Raw genomic sequence first — 20713 nt, forward strand, 5'->3', positions numbered from 1 at the left:
TTCAGGCCCCAAGAGAGGCCTCAAGAGGTCTGTAGCCAGAGGGAGGCTGTGCCCACCTTCCATGTCCTTAGGCCCTCGTGGTGCTGGAGCTGGTCCACACATGGTGCTGGGCTACCAAGGACTCCCAACAAACCCCCTCGGTGTGAATCTGCCAATGTGGGGGTCCCCACCCACCCCACATGGCCCAGCACGGCCCAGCATCCCCATCCACCCTCTCCTGGACCCCCAGGAGGTTACTTTTGATGAACTCCAGCAGGGAGGTCTCTTGAGCAGCCCCTGTCTCCATCTTCCTGAGCATCCCGGCCTCTGTGTTCCGCTCCTGGGAGGGAGAGAGGAGCAGCCTGTGGTGAGAGGGGCTGGCACTGTCTGGGCACAGGCAGCCTCAGGAGGGTCAGGCTCTGTCCCAGGGGCCTTTGACCCCAGCCAAGCCTGACAATTGCAGCAAAGCCCCGTCCCACGTGCCTGAGCACTTCTCCAGGCTGGGAGAGCTGGGGGTGTTCACCTGGAGAAGGCTCTGGGGAGAGCCCCTTCCACGGCCTAAAGGGGCTCCAAGACACCTGGAGACGGACTTTGGACAAGGGCTTAGAGTGCCAAGACAAGGGAGTATGGCTTCCCACTGCCATTAGGGTTAGATGGGATCTTGGGACAAATTCTTGTGGTGGGGAGGCCCTGGCACAGGCTGCCCAGAGAAGCTGTGGCTGTCCCATCCCTGGAAGTGTCCAAGGCCAGGTTGGACGGGGCTTGGAGCAACCTGGGACAGTGGAAGGTGTCCCTGCCCATGGCAGGGAGTGAACAGGATGAGCTTTAAGGTCCTTCCTACCCAAACCATTCTGGGATTCTGTGATTAAAGGGGTGAATTTTCTCAAATATCACTGCAGCCCCTGAGCAGAGCAGCAAGACAACAGCTTGTTGGGAGATTTTAAGAACTTGGAAATCCTTCCTCCCCTGAACCCTGACAAAACACCTCCCTTTTAACTCTGAAAATGAAAGTTAGAGATAGTTCGGCTCAAGTCTGGGGAGCCCTTTAGCCATAACTGTAAAATATTTTGGGTTTAATTTTACCTTTAAAGAATAAATGAGTAAACAATTTCAAAACAGAACTAAAGTATTTTTGTAACAAAACCAGCGGGGTTGGGCTTAGAAAGCACCAAAATGATACATGCTAATTATTTTCCACATTTTAAAATTTGTTTTAATGGGAAAGGATTGCTGGACTGCCTTCCTCCCTCCCACCCCTCTCCTCTGGGGACAGGTATTCCTTCCCTGAGCACATCCCTGGCTCCAGGACATTCCAGCCTCTGGACATGAGGTCTCACCTCTCCTTTCAGCATGTACCGAGGGAAGAAGAAGTAAGGGATGGAGGTGAGCACCAGGCAGCCCGAGGAGATGAGCAGCCCCAGCCACCAGGCTCCGATCCACCGCTGGTCGCTGGGCATCAGGTCCACTGTCATTGAACACACAAGGACACACTAAGAGCTCCAGGGGTGAAAGGGACAAATCTCCATCAAATATGGACTGGTGGACTATATGAAGAGTCCCTGTGGGCACAACCCAAGGGTCTCTCCACTGGCATGTAAGAGCAAATGGATGGAGGTGGGAGCTCCCACCAGTGTTGGCAACAAGACCAGCCCTGGTTGTGTTTGACCTTTGTTTGCCCTGGCCAGGAACCTGTACTGCCACTCATCCCAACTGTACCGAGCCTCCCAGGTGACTGCAGGATGGATTTGGTCAGCATGGAAGCACGCTGGGGGCACAGGTTCAACTGCAACCCCTGAGCCAGCCAGGGAGGCAGAGATTATGGGGGCCTGACTCCATCCTCTGCCTGGAGAACACAGTGGGTTGGACCATGCTGCTGACAGGGATGCTGAGCCAAGACAGGGACTGGGAAAGGCTGTGCCACTTTCCTGGAAAAATTGCTCTCCTATTGTTCCAGGCTCGGTCACCTTCTGCTTGCAGGGACCGAGGGAAGGCCCTGCGCTGGCAGAAGCTCCTGGTTTCCGAGTGGACCAAACTCTGGGCGCCTTCTCCGGAAAAAGGAGGAGAAGGTGAGAGCCGCTCTGTCTCCAGCACTCACATCCTTTGGCTGGGCCAAGTGATGCTCACGGGAGGTCTGACAGATTGCCTGGCTTGGCTTGGGGACGTGGCTGCCCACAGCTGGGATGTGGCGGCTGGGAAGGAGCCACGGCCAGCTCTGGGTGGGAGCTCCGTGCCAGGGTGAGACAGGAGAGGAGCCCACACCCCACTGAAACAATCAACCCACTTCCCCAAACAGGACCACTCCACTCTGCAGCTTGGACGTCATCATGGAGCGACCAGGCAGAGGCTGCTAAATCCGTCTGCCGCCGCGGGGAGTGAGCCAAGGCTTTTTGGCATTTCCTGCCCACGTTCATTTATTATTCTTATCAGGCACCGGACAAATATGTCAGGCTCTGATCTCTCTAAGGAAACACAGGAAAAGCCACGTTAATGATGGAGCTGGGGAGAATTCTTTAGTGATTAAGTTACCAGAAATAATAAGCACATGCCATGGATAAAGCACATTATCCCTGCAGTGGCGTCAGCTCAGCCCCTCTCTCTGCAGGTGCTGGTAGTGCGTGCTGGGGAGGAGGATGAGTAGACTCAAGTTCTCTGTGTATCCATCATAGGGCAGTGGCTGTTCTGTGGTTCTTTTCTCCATCCCTGGATTCCTCAGATTTCCCTGTTCCGCCATGCTGGGGTTGTGGGACACCCCCTCAGTGTGGTGGCAGTGGGCAGAATCCAGCCATGACCTCCAGTGCAGCACCATGAGTTGGGCATTGGAATGTCCCTACCCCAGGGCTCTGCTTCAGTGGTGGTGTCAGGACCACGTGTATCTGTCCTTGTGGGGTGACAGAGTGGAGGAATATGCTGGGGGTGCTTTTCCAGGTCAGGTCTTTCCAGGGCAGTGGGTTTTATGGGTCAAAAAGTATTCAAAAGAGTATTCAACACCACAGGACTGGTGGCTTCTGTCACCTTCCATCTCAGAGTGACCTTCTGGCCCACTGAGGGTCTTTGGGACCTCTGCTACCTGGGCAATACTCACCAGTGTCAACCCTCCCGATATCCACGAAGAGCCGCAGCACCACGGACCCCAGCAAGTACCCAAAGGCAGGGCCAAACACAGCGATGGCAAAGAGGATGGCTGGGAAAAGGGAGCACAGAGAGCCTCTGTGAGCAGGGAATTGTAGTTTCCATGCAGATATGGCTTCTGTCTTCCCAGGAAATACAGGAATGGTGGCACAACACACAGAGGGGAGAAACCACCCTTCATCATGCTTCAGGTGGTGAGAAGGTCCCCAGTGCCCCAATACTGAAAGTGGTGTTTATCTGACAGGAACAGAGGGGGAAGGCAGCTGCCTGTGGAAAAAGTCACTCTGCTCTGCTGCCATCAAGGCTTTGATGACAAAATGCAAGTTGTCTGCTACACCATGAATATCCATGATATTCATGAACCCCAGGGAGCAGCAGGGCACTGACACCCTGGGCTCATACAGGAGATTGAGACCTTCATGTCCTCTAGGATGCCAAGGAAACAAACACATCCTAATCCTCATATCCAAGGAAAAATATTTGGTACAAACATTAGGAGAGGTGAAAGATTCTGAGGGCAAAAAGGCCACCAGACCACCCTGGGTGTAGCTGAACCCTCCCACTCCAAAACAGATAACCCATAATGTCAGAACATTTGATTTGTTTTCAATGACAGGATCCAAGTTCCCTCCTTGAGAGAAACTCTTTACACAACCTTCTCAATATGTTTAAAAGGAGGTATGAGCTTGAGCTGCATAAGACATAAAATGAAACAGGACTTGGGGAGATGGAATTGCTGCTATATTGAGGCAACCCTGGAGCCATTCACCCTGACAGACATTCCCACAGTGCTAAAGAGAGCACCTGTATTATAAACAACACACCAGTCCCTCTTTCCTTCCTCTTCAGAACCATTCAGGTTCCTTCAATCCTTTTTCCTTCATTTTCCTTGCAGATTTGAGAATTCTAAGGGATCAGTGGGACAATTTATTAGAACAGTGATCCCTCTCTGCAGAGGGAAGACAAGGATGCAGGAGCTTGGAGCAACTCGGTCAAGTAGAAAGTGTCCCTACCCATGGCAGGGGTGGAATGGGATGAGCTTTCAGGTCCCTTCCAAGCCAAACCATCCTGGGATTCTGTGGAACAAAACAATGGACAGCAATGGACCCACTTACCAACATACAGTGGGGAATTGTTGGAGTCTGCAAAGTCGTCCACGTAGGATATCCCGAAGGGCTGGATGGGCACGGTCCCGATCCCGGCCAGCAGCTGGGCGATGACCATCATGGCCCACATGCTGCTGGCCTCCTTCTTGGGGTCCCGGGTGGTGTTTGGGCACACAAATCTACTCTCTGCATAGCACAGCTCAACCTGCCCCTGGCTTTTGTTACCTGGAAGGCAAAAAAAATGAGCATTTCAACACTGGGTACATTCCCTGCCTCTTCCCACACTAAATCCCCAAATAGCAGGCATAGCACAATTGCTGAGTAGGCACAAACTGCTGGATTTTGGATGGATTGCTCATTTTATTCAGCAGTTCTCATCACTCTGCCCCCTTCCTTTGGAGTATTATACTGTGGTCAGAGTAGCAAACAACCAGGCTTTTGTGATTTAAAACAAATTTTTAAAGCGTTCATGCCATGGAGTGAGGGTGCTCTGGGTTTAATGAGGGCAGACCTAACCCATGGCTGGTTTTTGCTGTGGTCTCTGCTCCCTTGTGGTACGTGGGCAGGAACAGGGAGTGATGCTCCCTGGGGTCAGCTGGCTGCCCTAAGCAGGACACCCTGCTCTGAATCCCTGCTGCCCCCACGGCTCAGGAGTAGCCCAGCTCCTTCCAAAACATGGCCCTTGCTTCTTCATACAGCCCAGACACTGGGGGTCTTCAGACTGCCATGGAAACTCCAACCAGGACTGAAGTATCTTTAGGGGCTGTGCACAGACTGAATGTGTTCTTTTCCATAATCAGGCAGTCCTCATAATGTCAATATCTCTGCCCTATCATCTGTTTTTGCAGTCCATCCTCAAATCCTGTTCAGTTTAGCAAAGGTGTTCTGCAAGAAAGGTGTTCTGTACAGAACTTTTGGGTCAAACACAGTTCTTGGTACTTTCTTTTGAGCTTTTCAGTGATTTCTGGTTATACTTCCATGGTTGCACACAAGACCAACACTAATCAATTGGGGCATTAGCATTACTTGATCAAGGCATAATTCCTGTTCCCTTTCCTTATTGTTGTACCTATTCAACCACACAGGGAGCCCAGCCCTGGGCAGGGAGCAGAGTGATACCTGCTCCTTCCTCATTTCCTTTGCAGTAAGAGCAGCCCCTGTCCCAAATCCCAACCTCTTCATAGCCTCATGCATTAATTTAAGCTGCTGGAAAACTTAGCATCTGATGCCTGATTTACTCTCCCAATTCAAAAATCATGGGATGGGTTTCAGAGGTAGCAATCCCCATGGAGCCTGTGGCTCATCAGCATTCTGAGGATTTAGGGACCAAAACCGCTTTGGAGAGACCAAAGTCAGCCATGTGGCAAGTGATGCTAGTTCTGCTTGTTCCATTCTGCATGGAAAAGAGCTGTCATTGTTCACACGAGCTTGTTCCCAAAACCTTCCCAGTTAAAGCAGCAGCCTTCCTTGGATCAGACCAGGATCCTGGCCAGAGCAGGGCAGGCCCTGGGACAGGGGAGATTTGCTATATCACAGAATTCCAGAATGCTTTGGGTTGGAAGGGACCTTAAAATCCCTCTCATTCCACCCCCTGCCACAGGAAGGGACATCTTCCACTATCCCAGGGTGCTCCAAGCCCTGCCCAACCTGGCCCTGGACACTTCCAGGGATGGGGCAGCCACAGCTTCTCTGGGTACCTTGTGCCAGGGCCTCACCACCCTCACAGAGAAGAATTTCTCCCTAATATTTAATCCAAACCTACTCTCTCTCAGAGATTCTGTGGCTGCCCCATCCCTGCAAGTGCTCAAAGACAGACTTGGAGCAACGTGGGACAGTGGAAGGTGTCCTGCCCATGGCAGGGGGTGGAATGAGATGGTCTTTAAGGTCCCTTCAAACTCAAACCATTCCATGATTCTGTAACAACAGCTGGAATAACATGTCCAGGAGAGGCAGAAGAAACCCCACGCATAATTTTTGCATTCAGAAGGGGTGATATGATGATAATGATGTCAGGTTTAACCAGCAAGTTAAATCCCGTGTGCCCTGGACACACCCCCTTTTTGGGAGCAGTCACACGTCACCCACCCCTGAGCAGCTGGGTCTGGGTTTGTGGGGGCACAGCTGGTGGCACTGACCCGTGCTGAGCGCCGTGTACTCGTAGGGGCCCGACAGGAAGTGGGGCAGGGTCACCAGGAAGGCCCCCAGGGCCAGCAGCAGCCCCCCGATGCCGATCACGCGCGGGCGGTGCACTCGGCTGCCGAAGTAGCTGACGAAGATGATGAGCACCACGTTGCCAATCTGGAAAAGGCACAAAGAAGAGGGAGGAATGGGAGAAGACATCACTGAGGACATCCAGACCCTGTGGCTGTGTCTGGGTGCGTGGACAGGGCTCTCATCAGGAGGTGTTGGATCCTGACAGGAGTGGGAGCATCCCCAGCCCTGTGTGCTCCCTTCTCATCTCCAGCCACAGGGTCACTCCTTGGCCCCGGCCACCTCTGGGCAACCCTTGTTGGCATGAATGACATGACTGCCTCCCTGTGCGCTGGCTGGGGCTTTTTCAGCACCCACACCTGCCCCCCACCCCAAAGGCATCACAGAATCACTTAGGTTGGAAAAACCCTCCAAGACCATCAAGTCTAACAGCTCCCCCAGCACTGCCAAGGCCACCACTGCCCCATGTCCTTAAGTGCCACATCCACACATCTGTTAAACCCCTCCAGAAATGGGGACTCCACCACTGCCCTGGGCAGCTGTGCCAGGGCTGAACAACCCTTTCAGTGAAGACATTTTCTCCCACACACAAACTAAACCTCCCCTGGCACAACTTGAGTGTGGCATTCACATTCTCTGAACAGAGAGACATAATTAATATTCACATTATCTGATCAGAGAGACATAATTCTCTCTCTCAGGATTTTTCCTGAAGAAGCACAGAGAGAACAAGAAAAAACAACCCTTATCTGCTCCTGTGTTTGTCCCATGTAGAATGTGGTATTGAGATTGTTTACCCAAGGTGATTGCTTGATTAGATTCTGGTGATGGTTGTTTGGATTCATGGACCAATTAAATCCAGCTGTGTCAGACTCTCGAAGACAGAGAGTCACGAGTTTGCTAGTTAGTGATAGTTCTTGTTACTATAATATAGTATAATATAGTTATAGTATCATATAGTATAATAAAGTCATTAATTAGCCTTCTGAAATCATTGGAGTGCAGAGCACATTCTTCCCAGGCGTTGGATCACTTTTACAATACTTGAGGCCATTTCCTCTTGTCCTGCCCCTTGTTCCCTGGGAGAAGAGATTGACCGATGTAGCATAAACTGACAATTCCTCCAAAACCAGCAAAGAATGAAACATATTGCCTCCATTCCTGTGACTCAAACAAAGATGAGCCCTGCTACAAAGTCCAGCTCACTGCAAATATTTATGACCCTGGGCATTTGCAACAGTAGACAGCCATGAAACCACGCAGCTTGTTGAGACAAGTGGGTGAACACCACAAAATTCCCATTACATGGGCTTTAACAGCTCTGGACAACCAAAACATCAATTTAGCTTTGGCATGTTGAAGCTGTTCCTGCTCACTGCAGGGGGTTGAGCAAGATGGCCTTTAAAGGTCCCTTCCAACCCAAACCATTCTGTGATTCTATGTATGGCTAAGAAAACTTCATATTTATGTTTGTGTGGGCTCCCTTGTTTGTCTCTTTGTGGGATTTGTTCTTGGAATTGCTGTAGGCACCGACGCACCAAGATTGTTGTCCTGGACAGGCAGGGCACCTCACACAGTCACAGAACAGCAGGAAGTCTGTCTCAGTGGGCCCTGAGACATCTTTTTAATGCCAAATGTCCATGCTGGTTGAGGTGAGACTTGGGCATTCACTTCCCCAGGGATCCAGGAAGATTCCCACTGTCCAGCTTCTTGATGGAGCATCCCATGTGCTCACCAGGGAGCTCACGAAAATGTGTGTGGCCACTTGGTGTTAGCAAAAAAAAAAAAATCTTTGCCAGAAAATCATTTCCTGGCCTTTGCCAGACCTTGAAGAGCTGCTAGGAAGGACAGAATTCCTGAAAATGGGAATGAGAAAATCCCTTATTCCAAGGGATTGTTTGATAAGAAAGTGTTTGTGAGAAAATCCTCAGCCAGCTCAGCAATATGTCTTAAACTGCCAGAGGGGCAGGGTTAGGTGGGATACTGGGAAGGGATTGTTTTCTGTGAGGGAGGCAAGGCCCTGGCACAGGGTGCCCAGAGAAGCTGTGGCTGCCCCTGGATCCCTGGAAGTGTCCAGGGCCAGGTGGGACAGGGCTTGGAGCACCCTGGGCTAGTGGAAGGTGTCCCTGCCCATGGCAGGGGGTGCAATGAGATGGGATGAACTTTAAAGTCCCTTTCAACCCAAACCATTCTGGAATTCCATCCAGTGGAAGTCTGCTCTTGTCCAAGGGCCATCACCACAGGACCCCCTGTCCCCCCCTGGGCATGGCAGAGCAGAATGAGGTGTGACGAGTGTCCCAGAGCACAGCACAGCTGCTCCGCCCAGCACACGGGGCCTGAGGAGGCCCTGGGTGAGAACAGCCCTGAGACCCTGTTTTGGGAAGGTGCCCCCCAGGTCCTGGCCACCCTTTGGGTGCTCCTCTCCCACTTACCTCGTGCAAGCTGGAGATGAAACCTGAAGAGAGGCTGGAGAGCCCGAAGCGCTTCTCGATGGTGGTGAGGCTGCTCTTGAAGTTGGCACTGTAGAGGAGCTGGGAGAGCTGGAGGAGCCCATGGCACAGCACAAACACCTGTGGGCAAACAAAGAGTCCCACCCCAGTGAGGACCCAGCTGGAATCACAGACTCATTAAGGTTGGAAAAGACCTCCAAGGTCATCAGGTCCAACCTTTTCCCGGATACTGCCATGGTCACTAAACCATATTGAGAAGTACCACATCTACTCACTGTTTGAACACTTCCAGGGGTGCCCACCACTTCCCTGGGCAGCCTGTTCCAATGATTAACCACTCTTCCAGTGGAGAATTTTCCCTGATATCCAATGTGAGCCTCTCCATGTGCCCTTTGAGGCCATATGAGACCACAGGGCTGGCAACCACAACCTGTGTGAGTGTATTCCGGATGGCTTTGGCCAATGGCTGCACCTCTGGCACGGAGCATCCTGGGATTCACTCAGCTGGAAAGTCAATTAACTGAACCTGCTCCAAGGGGTGTTGCTAGAAAAAGTCGAAAAAGAGCGTTAAAAGCCCCAGAGGGAGAGGATGAAATATGCACAGCGTGGCCTCACTACTGGAAGATTCCAAAATAGTATTCCAAACCCAGCATCTTCCCTTGAGCTGGGCAGTGAGCCGAGCCAGGAGCCAAGATTAGCAGAGGCAGAGGAGGGAATACAGAGAGTTTGGGAGAAATCTGGCTGAAAGAGCCCGGGTGGGCTGTGAGAGGAGAGCGCTCTCAGCCAGGGACGCAAGAGGCAGCTCACAAGTGTCTTTTGATCTATATTTAGTCAGAACAGTTTTCCTTTATTTTTCCTGGAATGGAATGCATCCACACAGTGCCAAAAGCATTTAAAAATCAATTTTTAAAAATCTCAATAAACAAATTAAAAAAAAACCCAAAAACAAATGGGGGAAGGTCTTTTAATTTAGATTCACAGGAAATCAAATATTTGCTGAATACCGGAAGCGTGTCCCTCAATGATAACGTCGGGAAGTGCAGGATGATGGATGGGGGATCAAAGGTACTGCAGGGCTGACAAATTCCTGATGTCCTTGGCCAGGAGAGCAGCAACAGTCCTTATGAGTATTTATCTGGAAGGGTGGTAGCGCCCAGTAGCCCATTAAATGATTAAAAAAAATCAAAAAAGACCAACTTGGAGGATGCAAATTCCGTAAGTGGGTGGATTTGTGTTTTGGAAGCAGAGGACGATGCAGGGCCAGGCCCAGCAATTGTAGCAGAATTTGGGTAGAAGATGGGCAAGAAAATGGTTTCTTGGGAGTCTTCTCCTGTGAAGGAAGAGATATCCAGCCAAAAGATGTGGCTGGGAATCTAAAAGCATAAGGGGTTGGAGAGATGCTGACAGACAGAAAAAGAGAAGAGGATGGAGATGAAGAAGGAGAAAATGGAGCACTGGCAGTGTGAGGACAGGCTTGGAAAAACCTGGATACCGTGGGGAAGATGAATAAGAAAGGCAAATACCCAAAAATGAGGAAAGAAGGATCACAGGCACAAACTGCTATCATGGAGTCCCCAGCCACATCTTGGAGGGGTGAGAGCAGACAGGCTGGCATCAGGCTGGCATTGCCATCGCAGTAACCAGGAGAGGACAAAGTCCCAAACTGGGACTTTGCCCCGACAAAAAGCTGCAGAACGGGAATTTGGGGTGTAACGTGGGAAATCCTCCCAGACAGGGCCAAAGTGGAAGTGAAATATCTACCAGTAAACTCTTGAAGCTGAATGACCTCTCCATCCTCCCACTATCAGCCCCCACACTTGAAATCTCATCCCAGGACAAAATCCTGCGAGTGGAAGCTGGATCCACCACATTCCCCAGGCCTGGCCTGGGATTACTGTGGGTTGATCTGGAGCAGAGGGGTGATTCCTGTGAGGATGGCAACTGGAGAGGGGATCTTGTTGCCAGAGAAGATAAATTTTTGTCCGTGTGGCTCTGGCCAGACTCTACAGAAGCACCAGAGCAAGGCAGTGCTGGCTGAACAGCAGCAGCCCGGGAGCTCCCGAGCTGCAGAGCAGCTGGAGACAGAGCTCTCCTGGAGCCAGGCGTCAGCGGAGAGGCAAAGCTGTTTACCAACAGGGAGGGAAGAGGGTGGATCACCGAGGCCGAATTTAGCGCAGCAAATGTCAGCCCGATCCCGGGGCAGATGGGGACATGGAGTGTCGAGGACAGAGGGGATGCTGGCATGGAGGGAAGATGAGGAGAAGGGGCAAGCTGGCTCCCCAGAATGCTGGGGGTGGCAGGAGATGGGTTGGAGGCATGGAAGGACCATGGGAACCACAGAAGGAGAGGAGAGGGATGAGCCATGGGTAGAGAGGACAGGGAGGAAAAGGCAGAGCTGCCAGGAGATGGCCTGAGATGTGTTTATGCCTTGGTGATAACCTGGGATGGCCAAAACGGAGCCCTGGATCCAGAGACGCCTGGGAACAAGGTGTGGCTGCCTGCCAGGAGGGAAGATGAGGTGGGAGAAATGCAGCTGGAGAACACCAGCAAAGGGAGAGGAAAACCTTTGTGTGTGACTGCTTCCCCCTGCCCATGGGTCCCTCTAGTCCAGCTCTTGTCTGCAGGATTAACCGGAAAGGCAGCAAAGCCGATGGATCCTCCAGGGATCTGATCCCACCCCGAGACCACACAGCAGCCTCAGCCCTCGGATGTGCAGAGCCCAGGGAACGGGAGGGGAAGGGCAGGGGTGATTTTTTGTTCCTTGGGAAGAACCTGCCACCCAAAACAGCCAGAGAAAGGCAAAACAATCTTTGCTTCAGGATTTGTGCATCTGGAGCATGGCTTTTCCAGACATCCTCCAAGTGTCTGGAGGTGGGATGAGGCCTGATTCAAGACTTCCTCTGAATTCAGCAGATTCAGTTTTAGTTATAAGAAAGACATCCCAAAGCTTGAAGGCTCTGAGTGCAAAAACCTGGGAGAGGGCCTTACTTGGAGGGCTCCCCATAGGAGTCCATGCACCCCCTGAGGCCGGTGGACATGAGGGGCACCACTCTCCTCTGGCCCCTCACAGGTCTCTCCCATCCCTGTCTCTCTTCCCACGCATTCCCATCCCTACATGCTCGTGCTGACCACCCACAACCTGCTGCTGCGTGGAAACCAGCCCCGGCCTGGCCCTTCCAGCTGCACCAGATGTGCTGTGCTGCCCCACGCTCCCACCGAGCAGCCCCAGGAGGAGAGGGAGCCGCTGTAATTCATCTTCCCTAACGACAAGAAGGGGCTCTTAAGGAAGAGCCAAGCTCACTTGCAGGGAGGTTTCGCTGACGCAAAGCCGACACGAGGGCGAAGGCACGGTGGGAGGTTGAGGAGCCGGGGACACTCCCAAGTGCTGACCCTCCGGAGCAGAGGCTCCCACGGGAGCCTGGTGTATTTTTGGAGCTGTAGGAAGGAGTGATTGCAGCCAGGCAGGGAGCAGCACGGGAAGGCCAAAGGCGTGCAGCCACATGGACCCCCCCAAACTCCCTCGTAATCATCCCCGTGCTTCTTTCAGAGCAATCCTGACTCCAGGCTGTTTATACAAGGCACTTGACTCCTTTCCAAAAGGAGCTGCATTTAGAAGGGAAGCAAACTCCTGGGGGAGACAGGCTTCTGCCCCCACCCAGCTCGTGAGGACCAGCACCTCTCAGGGCAGGGATTTTTCCAAAGGAAGAGAAACCTACCCCATGGCAGGGAAGGGGGAGGACTGGTCCTTCCATGCTCTGGACAATGAGAGCTGGCAAGGATTTGGTCAATCTCAGCCTAGACTTATGTCTGAGATGTGTCCAACAAATACTCAGGTTTCATTTCATAAGATTGAACCATATCTATGGAGCCTCCAGGGATATCCAGGAGTCAGGATAAGGCTCTTCCAGGCAGGAGCCTAACTCTGCTCTGCAGGGACCACAGCTTGGAAGGATCCTGCTAAATGTGGCATGGCCATTGCTCCATCTGGAGGAGCGAGTTTAGGGTTAATTCCTTGCTGTGCTTCCACAGTTCATGTCCAAAGTCATCCCTCACCTCATTTTTCAGTGTCTTCCCCTTGGCAGCCCTGGTTGGAGATAAAGAGGGTGGAAAAGTTGACGGCACTTGTGCTAATCTCCGTGCCCGGCGTCTTTCCCACAGCAGTGGGGATGGAAAGAGCCAGGGCTTTTGTTCATTAGATGGACACAAGGACTGCCTGGAGAGCTGGAGACCCTCACAGAGCTTATCCAAGTGCTCCCAGGTGACCGAAGACACCAAAATAGGATGTGGCCAAGAGCAAAATTAATCTGGCCGGAGTAAACCTTTGGAAAGGATTAGGAGAAAGGATGCTCCATTCATTTTTCCCTATGCAGAGTACAATCAGTGTTGAGTCCAAAGGAAAATTGCTTGACCCAAGTGGAAAGTCAGAAGACTTTCCTCCCAAAATCAAGGAACATTCTCCCAAAGCAGGAGAATCCAGGCTGCCCACCTCTGGAGTCTCCTTCCACTTTAATCTCCTGAGCTTGCAAGAGAAAAAAAAAAGGAAAAGGAGAGGGCAACTGTAGGAATTAATAAGAATATTGCCAAAATTTTAATAGAAAGAAGACGGAGTGTTTATTTTAGAGTAGTAAGATCAACTCTTACTACACTGGGAGATTCTCCTGCAGTAGGACAGCTGAGGTCACTCAGTCCAAAAGAAATATATCAGCTGGATATGAAAAATGTAGGGTTAGGGTAAGGGTTAAATAGGGTGGGGAAATACATCCCTCCTTGGCATCACTTTCTTATGAGCAGCTGCCTGGATTTGTAGATCAAAAAGTACCATGAAAAATTACAAAAAGCACAGCATTTCCACAAAAAGAACCAAATACACTTCACAGAGCCCATCCTTTATCACAGAACCTCAGGATTTGGCTTCTAAGTGGGATTTCTATTGCAAATAATAAAATAATAAAATAATATAAAAATTAACCTAATCAGGGATTGCCTGAAGCAAGCTGGAATGATGACTGTCTACTGCCACGCCACGCACGTTTTACACCCCCCGGCTGTCACGTGCAAAGACAATATTTGTTCTTTTTGCAACAAACACAGACACGGGATTTCCTGGCACTGTATCCCAGTGACTTTGCAAGGCCCATAAGATCCCAGCTTTGCTCAGAATGGACTTTTTTTGGCTGCAGAGGATTGCTGAGGCAGACCCTCAGTGTGGGATGCTTCCCAAGAAAACACCGCCCTCAAAACAGGACGCGAGCATCCCTCAGCCTTTCCTCCCTCTGGCAAGTTGGGTGGTTGGTCTTCCTTCATTCTTTCCTGAAGGTCTCTTTTCATTCTGGGGCATCAGGATCTGAGCAGGGTTTCCTTGAGGGCAGGTCCAGGCTGGCTGTGTTTTGCCTGCCCCAGAAGTGTGTGCAAACACTCCTCCTGCCCGGCCGGCCGTGCCTCGTGCTCCCTATCAGCGTCACTCCTCTCCCGTCCTGCTCCCGATAATCTTATCTACGCTGACCACTCCTTGCTTGTGTTTGGGCACCCAACCACCTCGCCCCTCATAAAATTACCTTGTCTCAAGTCTCCTAGACCTTGATCCCACTAAACTTTCCAACCCATCTTTTTCCTTATCCCACTGCTGGTGTTGCTGGTGAAGACCAGGTGGTTCTTCTCTTCTGGAGCCTGATCCCACCAAAAGCAGACGTGACCACAGTGCTGGACCATCCAGACCCAGCCTCTGCTCTCTGGTGCCAGCACCATCACCACAAATGCTGGAAGACCCAGGTCCTTCTATGTCACTAAGACCCTCCTTGTGTCTTCGCCACAAACACTCATCCAACCTGCCGTGCCTGCCCTGCACAGTGCCCAGAATTGCAATATTGCTTTGATTTTCCAGCTTAAATCAATGGCTCTAATCAGCCATGACTTTCTCCTTTCTGTGTTCCCCTCTCCAAACCTACAGCCACGCTGCCTCCAGATCTGTGACTTGATAAATCTCCTGTTCTGGCTAAACAAAGCAATTAATAATCTTTTCCAACAGGATATGAGAACACGACTGGTACATCTCCAGGCTTCTAGAATACACTCCTCAGCAAATTCCTTTAGTCCCTTGGAAGGAAGGGACAAAAAACTTGCTCTGCTGCTGTTGGGACCTCAGACCCCAAGGCCAGGCTCCATTTCCTCTACAGGAGACATCCAGCCTCCCCAGGAGGTGAGAGCTCCCTGCTCCTGCTCCCTGCGTGCTCCCAACACCTTCACCCCAGGATGCTTTCCAGCCTTATCACACTCTGAGAGCCCACAGTCTCCTCCTGGCCTTGTTGTCCCCTCTCCTACCCTCTTCCATTCCCTTCCTCTCCTTGCCCCAGCACAACACCCAATTTAAACCTCTCCTAAGGCTTTTAAATCTCTCTCTGGATCACCTCCAGCTGACATAAGTGAGAATAATTCTCTGTTGTCCTCCTGTTTCCTTTTCTATGCCAGGCGTTCTGCAGGCATGGAAAAAACAAAAAACAACTCCCCTTGCCTGCACTCACAACACTTTCACACTGCTTCCAGCTGAAGCCAGTCCAGCTCCTCTAAATCAAAAGATATTTATAAAGCTCTCCTCCTTGTCATCTTTCTGGGGATCCCAAAATCAATTAAAATAGTTCAAAACCACGAATGAGACAGTAAAGGCGAAGAAGCCAAAATATCTGAGGCTCTGTAAACAGAGAATTCCTGCGAAATAATCCTTTTCCAGTGGTTGTCTGGGAGCAGAAAATGGACACAGAATCATAGCCTCATTAAGGCTGGGAAAAACCTCCAAGATCATCAAGCCCAACATGAGCTTAAATCACCTGGCTGGGGCTTTGGGCTGGGGCACGGTGATGGGGTTCCTAGCCATGCGTGGGTACAAAAGGATCAATCACCTTCTCCACCTCTTAAACCTGCTTTAATCCTTTCGGCTGTGTGGTTCTTGGTGTCCCCAGTGCCACCAGGTGCTGGCATCCACCCGAAGGTTGGGTTCATCCTGCATTTGCCAAGCAGCACAGCTGCAATTCCCCAAACTCCAGTGCCAGTCAGCACAACCCTGTGAGCTCTGGTGAACGTCCAAGCAGGGGGATGTCCCTGCTCATCAGAGAAATCATGTTCTGGAATGTTTTGGGTGGGAAGGGAGCTTGAAGCCCATCCTGATCCACCCTACCCATGGGCAAGGACACCTTCCACGATCCCAGGTAGCTCCAAGCCCTGTCCAGCCTGGCCTTGGACACTTCCAGGGATCCAGGGGCAGCCACAGCTTCTCTGAGCAACCTGTGCCAGGGTCCCAGCATCATCACAACAAAGAATTTCTCCCCAATATCCATCTAAAAGTCTCATCATCACCCCCATCTCCACCAGTGCTGTGGGGTTACCGGGATGCTCCAAGTTCTTGGCTGAGGTCAGAGCTCAGCAGCCCCAAAACCTCCCAGCCCCAGAAGCTGAAGGCTTTTTGTGTTCTGCTTTGTCTCTTGCGTGGGGTCGGGGTGGGAGCAGCGGGCAGAGGCTGGGCACCCCGCACTCGAGGCGAAGGCAGGGGCTGGGCTGGCTCCAGCTGGGAGGCACAGCAGCAGTCACACCAGGCCAGGCCAGGTGGAGCCCGCGGTGTCAGCGGCACCGAGCCCGCTCTGTGTCACTGCTCAGCCCTCCCAAACCCACGTGTGACCGGCGGTGACACCCCAGCCCCACACGGAACTGCCCCAGCCTGGCAACCGCACCTACCCGAGCCCACGGCCACATCCACAGGGAATTGCTTCCTGGAGCTGCGCCCATCCTGCATCCCCAGGACTCCAACCCCATCCCATAGGATCCCTCAAACTGCCCCTTTCCATCTCCTTCCCTGGTGCCCATCCCTGACACCTCCAAATGTCAGTGGTGATGTTTTCAGCTCTGGAAAACACCCAGAGAGAGATGGGCTCCGGTGGTCCCTGTCACAGGGATCACGGAGGGCCAAGATGGTTTACATGGAAAAATAATTTGTTATTGCGGCCCCAGCCCTGTAAAAGACACCCTGGATATGATCCCATCATGTGGGTTTTGGGGATTAAATATGAATTTAGAGATTAACTCTTCCATATCTTGTGTCCTTCCAAGTCTGTTAAAAGTAGGAAATTTTGTTGTGTTGGAAATACTGTCCCCATCAGAAACTTCCATTGTCTGTGTGAGTGTGTTGTGTCTGATGGCTCTGGGGAGGGTGATGCCCACAGCTTCCCATAAAATTTGGGGCTGGATGAGACTTTTTAATAATTCATCATTCATAGCACCAGTGGCTTCTTGTACAAATAAGAGCTAAAAATCCTTCAAAGCCAGATCTTCACCATGCCTTGCCCTCTGATGACCATTCACTCCAAAACTCCCCAAACCTGGAAATTCCACTGTGGCACTTTCACATCCTACTCATTTTTAAGGGCTGAGGGGACTGACACTGCACCCAGGCTAATAGTTTCTGACCCTGAAGCAGTTCTTTTGTTAATGTATATGTTTTTAATGCACATGTCACAGGACAGGAAGAGTGAATAGGTCAGGAAAGGGTGGGGGAATCTTGTTGCCTGTCAATTTATACATTTGCTCTCAAAATCATGAATATTTCTCGAGGGATGGGTGTCCTGACTGCCACCATGCCAGATGGAGCACATCATCCCTCTGATGCCAACGAGCATGTTTGGGTAGAGCTCAAACTGTTCCTTCACGTGCTTGCACGGTGCCACTGCCAGACTGCTGACTTTTTAAACCAGAAACAATTCTAAACTAGATGTTTCGAAATAAAAACATTAAAAAGCAGTTTTAAAGCTTTTCTTCAGGCAATGGTTTTCCTGCCACTAGCAAAGTGACACTCCTGAGTCGTCTGCCCTTGGCCAGATGCCCCTAAAAGGTCCCATCCAAGTGCCCTGGGGCATGTGGGGTGCTGAGCACCCAGCCTGACTCTGGGGCACCCACAGTCCACACCCTGCAGCTGCCTATGGGGTGTACAGATGGAGTAGCATTTATTTGTTGGGGCTTTTGTTGTTTAATCCGAATGTCTGACATCCTGCGAGAGGGTTTGGCAATGTTTTTTCACTCCAGGCTATTTTTGCTTGCTGTCAGTTTCCAGAAAAGATCATGAAATGCAAGAAGGGCTCTGGTTTTGGGTGACTTGACTCACCCCAACTCAGGGTTATTACTGCAGCAGCCTGGAGGGAGCTGGGGGCAAATTTTGCACCTCCAGCAGAGCAGAGGACAAAGGAAGACAAGTGTAGCCCAGAGGCAGCCCCAGATCATCCAGGGTAATCTCAAACTCTTTCTCCTGGAGCCCACAGCCAAAAAGTGTCATCAAGTCACCTGCTGGAATAGCCCAGCCTGGGCAGTCGGGACCTTCAGGGGTATGGAACTGGGAGACATCATCTGGGATCATGCCTCCAGCCCTGGGAGCCCTCAGGAGGAGCAGCCCCGTGGTGCCCACAGCGTTCCCACAGAACTCGGGCACAGCCCGGGGAGCAGCGGGCAGCACTGTCCTTGGTACAGGGCGAGGGAAGCAAACAAAGGTGACGGCAAACCAACCCCCAACCCATCCCGACCATGGCTCCTTCTCCACGGCCACACATCCTGAAAACCCCGGGCTGGGAAGTGCTGACACAGCGCAGCACACACCTCGGTCCGGGAGCACCGCTGGGAAAGCGCAGCCCGGCCCGGGCAGCACCGGCAGCACCGGCACGGGAGGGTCCTGCCCTGGCACATCCCCTGCTCCCAAAAACCGCAGCTGGCTGCTCCAGGTGCCCGTGTGTGCAGGTGCTGCCAGGACAGGCATGGAAATCCTCCCCTCCCAGGGACATCCAGGCGGATGTCCCGGGGACAAGAACCAGCATTGCAGCAGCCTCGGTGCACATCCAAAACCGGGCAAAGAGCGGGGGGAGGAAAGACAGGTGAGGGGTGGTGTAAAGGCAGGATGGGAAGAGTGGCACACGGCCGGGGTGAGCGGTGTGCCCTAGGCAGGCAGCGAGCTCAGGAGCCTGCAGCTCGGGCAGGATCCGGCTCCCAGGTGGCAGCAGGTGAGGAACTGGGCAGCCAGCGCCGGGAAACCACCTCAGCCCACCGAGTTCTGTTTCTGTCACTCGAAAACTCTGCTCGCCCGAGTTTTTAAAGCAAGTACTGCAACACTTAAGGCAGTGTTTTCTTTTCACACCAGGATGTGGTTAATCATTCCCCAAGCAGCAGCACACCGTGTACGGGACGCCGTGGGGAAGCTCACGGAGAGCTGCTCCATGGGGTGAGACACCCACGTGCCGTGCAGGGCATCACTCCGAACCCGCAGAGCCCCCGGCCCTGCCCAGGCAGGATTCCCCGGCACTGCTCCAGGAGCTGATGTTCAAATTCTGCATCATCAAACACCCTTCGTTTCACCCGCGGTGCGTAGGAGGGACACGGGGATGCGGGGGTGGGCTGGGGTCCCTCTTCAGGCAGGAACCCCCCCTCCCTCCCCGCGAGCATCCCCGCCCCATCCTTACTTTGATGTTGCAGAAAAAACTCCTGGAGCAGGTGCTGGAGCTCTTGGGGATGTCAACCGGGGATTTACCAACTTCGGGGCGGACTCCCATGGCGAGGGCTTCCCGGGAGCCCGGAATTGTCGGGCTGTGCGTGGGGCTGCCGCCGCTCTCCGGCTCGGCTCGGACTGTGCCGAAATCCCTCCGAGGCTGCGAGTGAGCCCGGCAGCGGGAGCGCCAAGTTCTTATAAGTCGGCTCTGGGGAGCGATGATGAAACGCTTTCTCCTCCCTCTTTCGCTTTGTGCGCCGAGGGAACTTTAAAGTCGCAGGAAAGGGAACAAAGGCAGCGCTCACGGAGCAGGTGGGGCGAAGGCTCGGCGAGCCCGGACCCTTGGGGAGTGCGGGATGTGCTGGTGGACAATGCTCTGCCCACCCGTGGGGACCCCCAGCCCCCAGAGCCACCTCTGTGCTCGTGTGCCAGGCTGCAGGACGGGCAGGACAAGGAAACGGCGCTGGCAGTGGAGCCTTCCCGCAGGGAAAACCACTGGGATTTTAATTCGCAGGTGCCCCGGAGGGGCGAGAGGAAGGGGAGGCACCTTTCATCAACTGAGAAAATGGCTCAGGTGGTGGGAGGGGGAAACTGAGTGGTGGCCAGATGGAGAAATTCTTCCCCGGGCCGCGGAGTTTTGGAGGGAGAAAAACCTTCAGTGTTTGTTTTTATAGAAAAAGCTGTATTTGTGAAGCTCCTGAGCATTGTTTTCTTTCCACCAACACCTCTCCGGGCTTTGTTTATGCAAAGCACTGATTTATTTTGCAAGCTCCTCTCAGGGGGAAACGCGTCAGAAGGAGAAGGGCAGGTTGATCCAGCCGGAGCAGAAACCAGCTTCAGGTGTTTTGTCCTCATTACCGCTTCCCTGCGCAAAGCCGGTGCGGAGAGCAGGGGGACCCCACGCGAAACAGTCCTGAGGCTGCAGAAATAAATCCCAGCGCCCGGGATGGTTTCCTGGGAGGGCTGGTGGGTGCCAAGGACCGAGTCCCTCTCGGTGGCACCCCCGGCCCCGCTCACCACGAGAGGGTGCCCGGAGCCCGTGGGAAGCGGCTCCCCGGGCGCTGCCGTGTCCCTCCCGCCGCCCGAGCCCCGGTGAGGACCCTCGGCATCTGGCCCTGCCCAGGGCAGGGTGACAATCAGCACTGCAAAGATAAAAAGAGCTCATTTGGGCTCTCAGCTTCCCAGCTTCTGAAGCCCGTCCCAGGACGGGTGGGTATCACTGGCTTTGGGGTAGCAAAATAAGCATCCTTGTTTTCCAGCTTTCTTTTTCCACTCCCATCGCCGAATTTGCCAGAGCTGGGGCCAGGACATGGCGTGAAGAGAACCTGTAT

General features: G+C 52.6%; 1 protein-coding gene across 1 annotated transcript in view; it reads right to left on the reverse strand.

The window, feature by feature from the left end:
- The window catches only part of SLCO2A1 (solute carrier organic anion transporter family member 2A1), a 24005-nt gene extending 4129 nt beyond the window's left edge, over positions 1 to 19876 (reverse strand). The window contains exons 1-7 of the mRNA XM_021541442.4: positions 19357 to 19876; positions 8858 to 8995; positions 6350 to 6512; positions 4224 to 4439; positions 3062 to 3160; positions 1317 to 1444; positions 238 to 319 (exon numbers count right to left, since the gene is read on the reverse strand). Of these exons, the coding sequence (XP_021397117.3) occupies positions 238 to 319; positions 1317 to 1444; positions 3062 to 3160; positions 4224 to 4439; positions 6350 to 6512; positions 8858 to 8995; positions 19357 to 19446 (916 nt within the window). The 5' untranslated portion in view covers positions 19447 to 19876. The remainder of the gene's footprint in view (positions 1 to 237; positions 320 to 1316; positions 1445 to 3061; positions 3161 to 4223; positions 4440 to 6349; positions 6513 to 8857; positions 8996 to 19356) is intronic.
- Between the last annotated feature and the right edge of the window lie 837 nt (positions 19877 to 20713).

This window comes from Lonchura striata, chromosome 9 (assembly GCF_050655825.1).
Source record: "Lonchura striata isolate lonStrDom1 chromosome 9, ASM5065582v1, whole genome shotgun sequence".
NCBI lineage: Eukaryota > Metazoa > Chordata > Aves > Passeriformes > Estrildidae > Lonchura > Lonchura striata.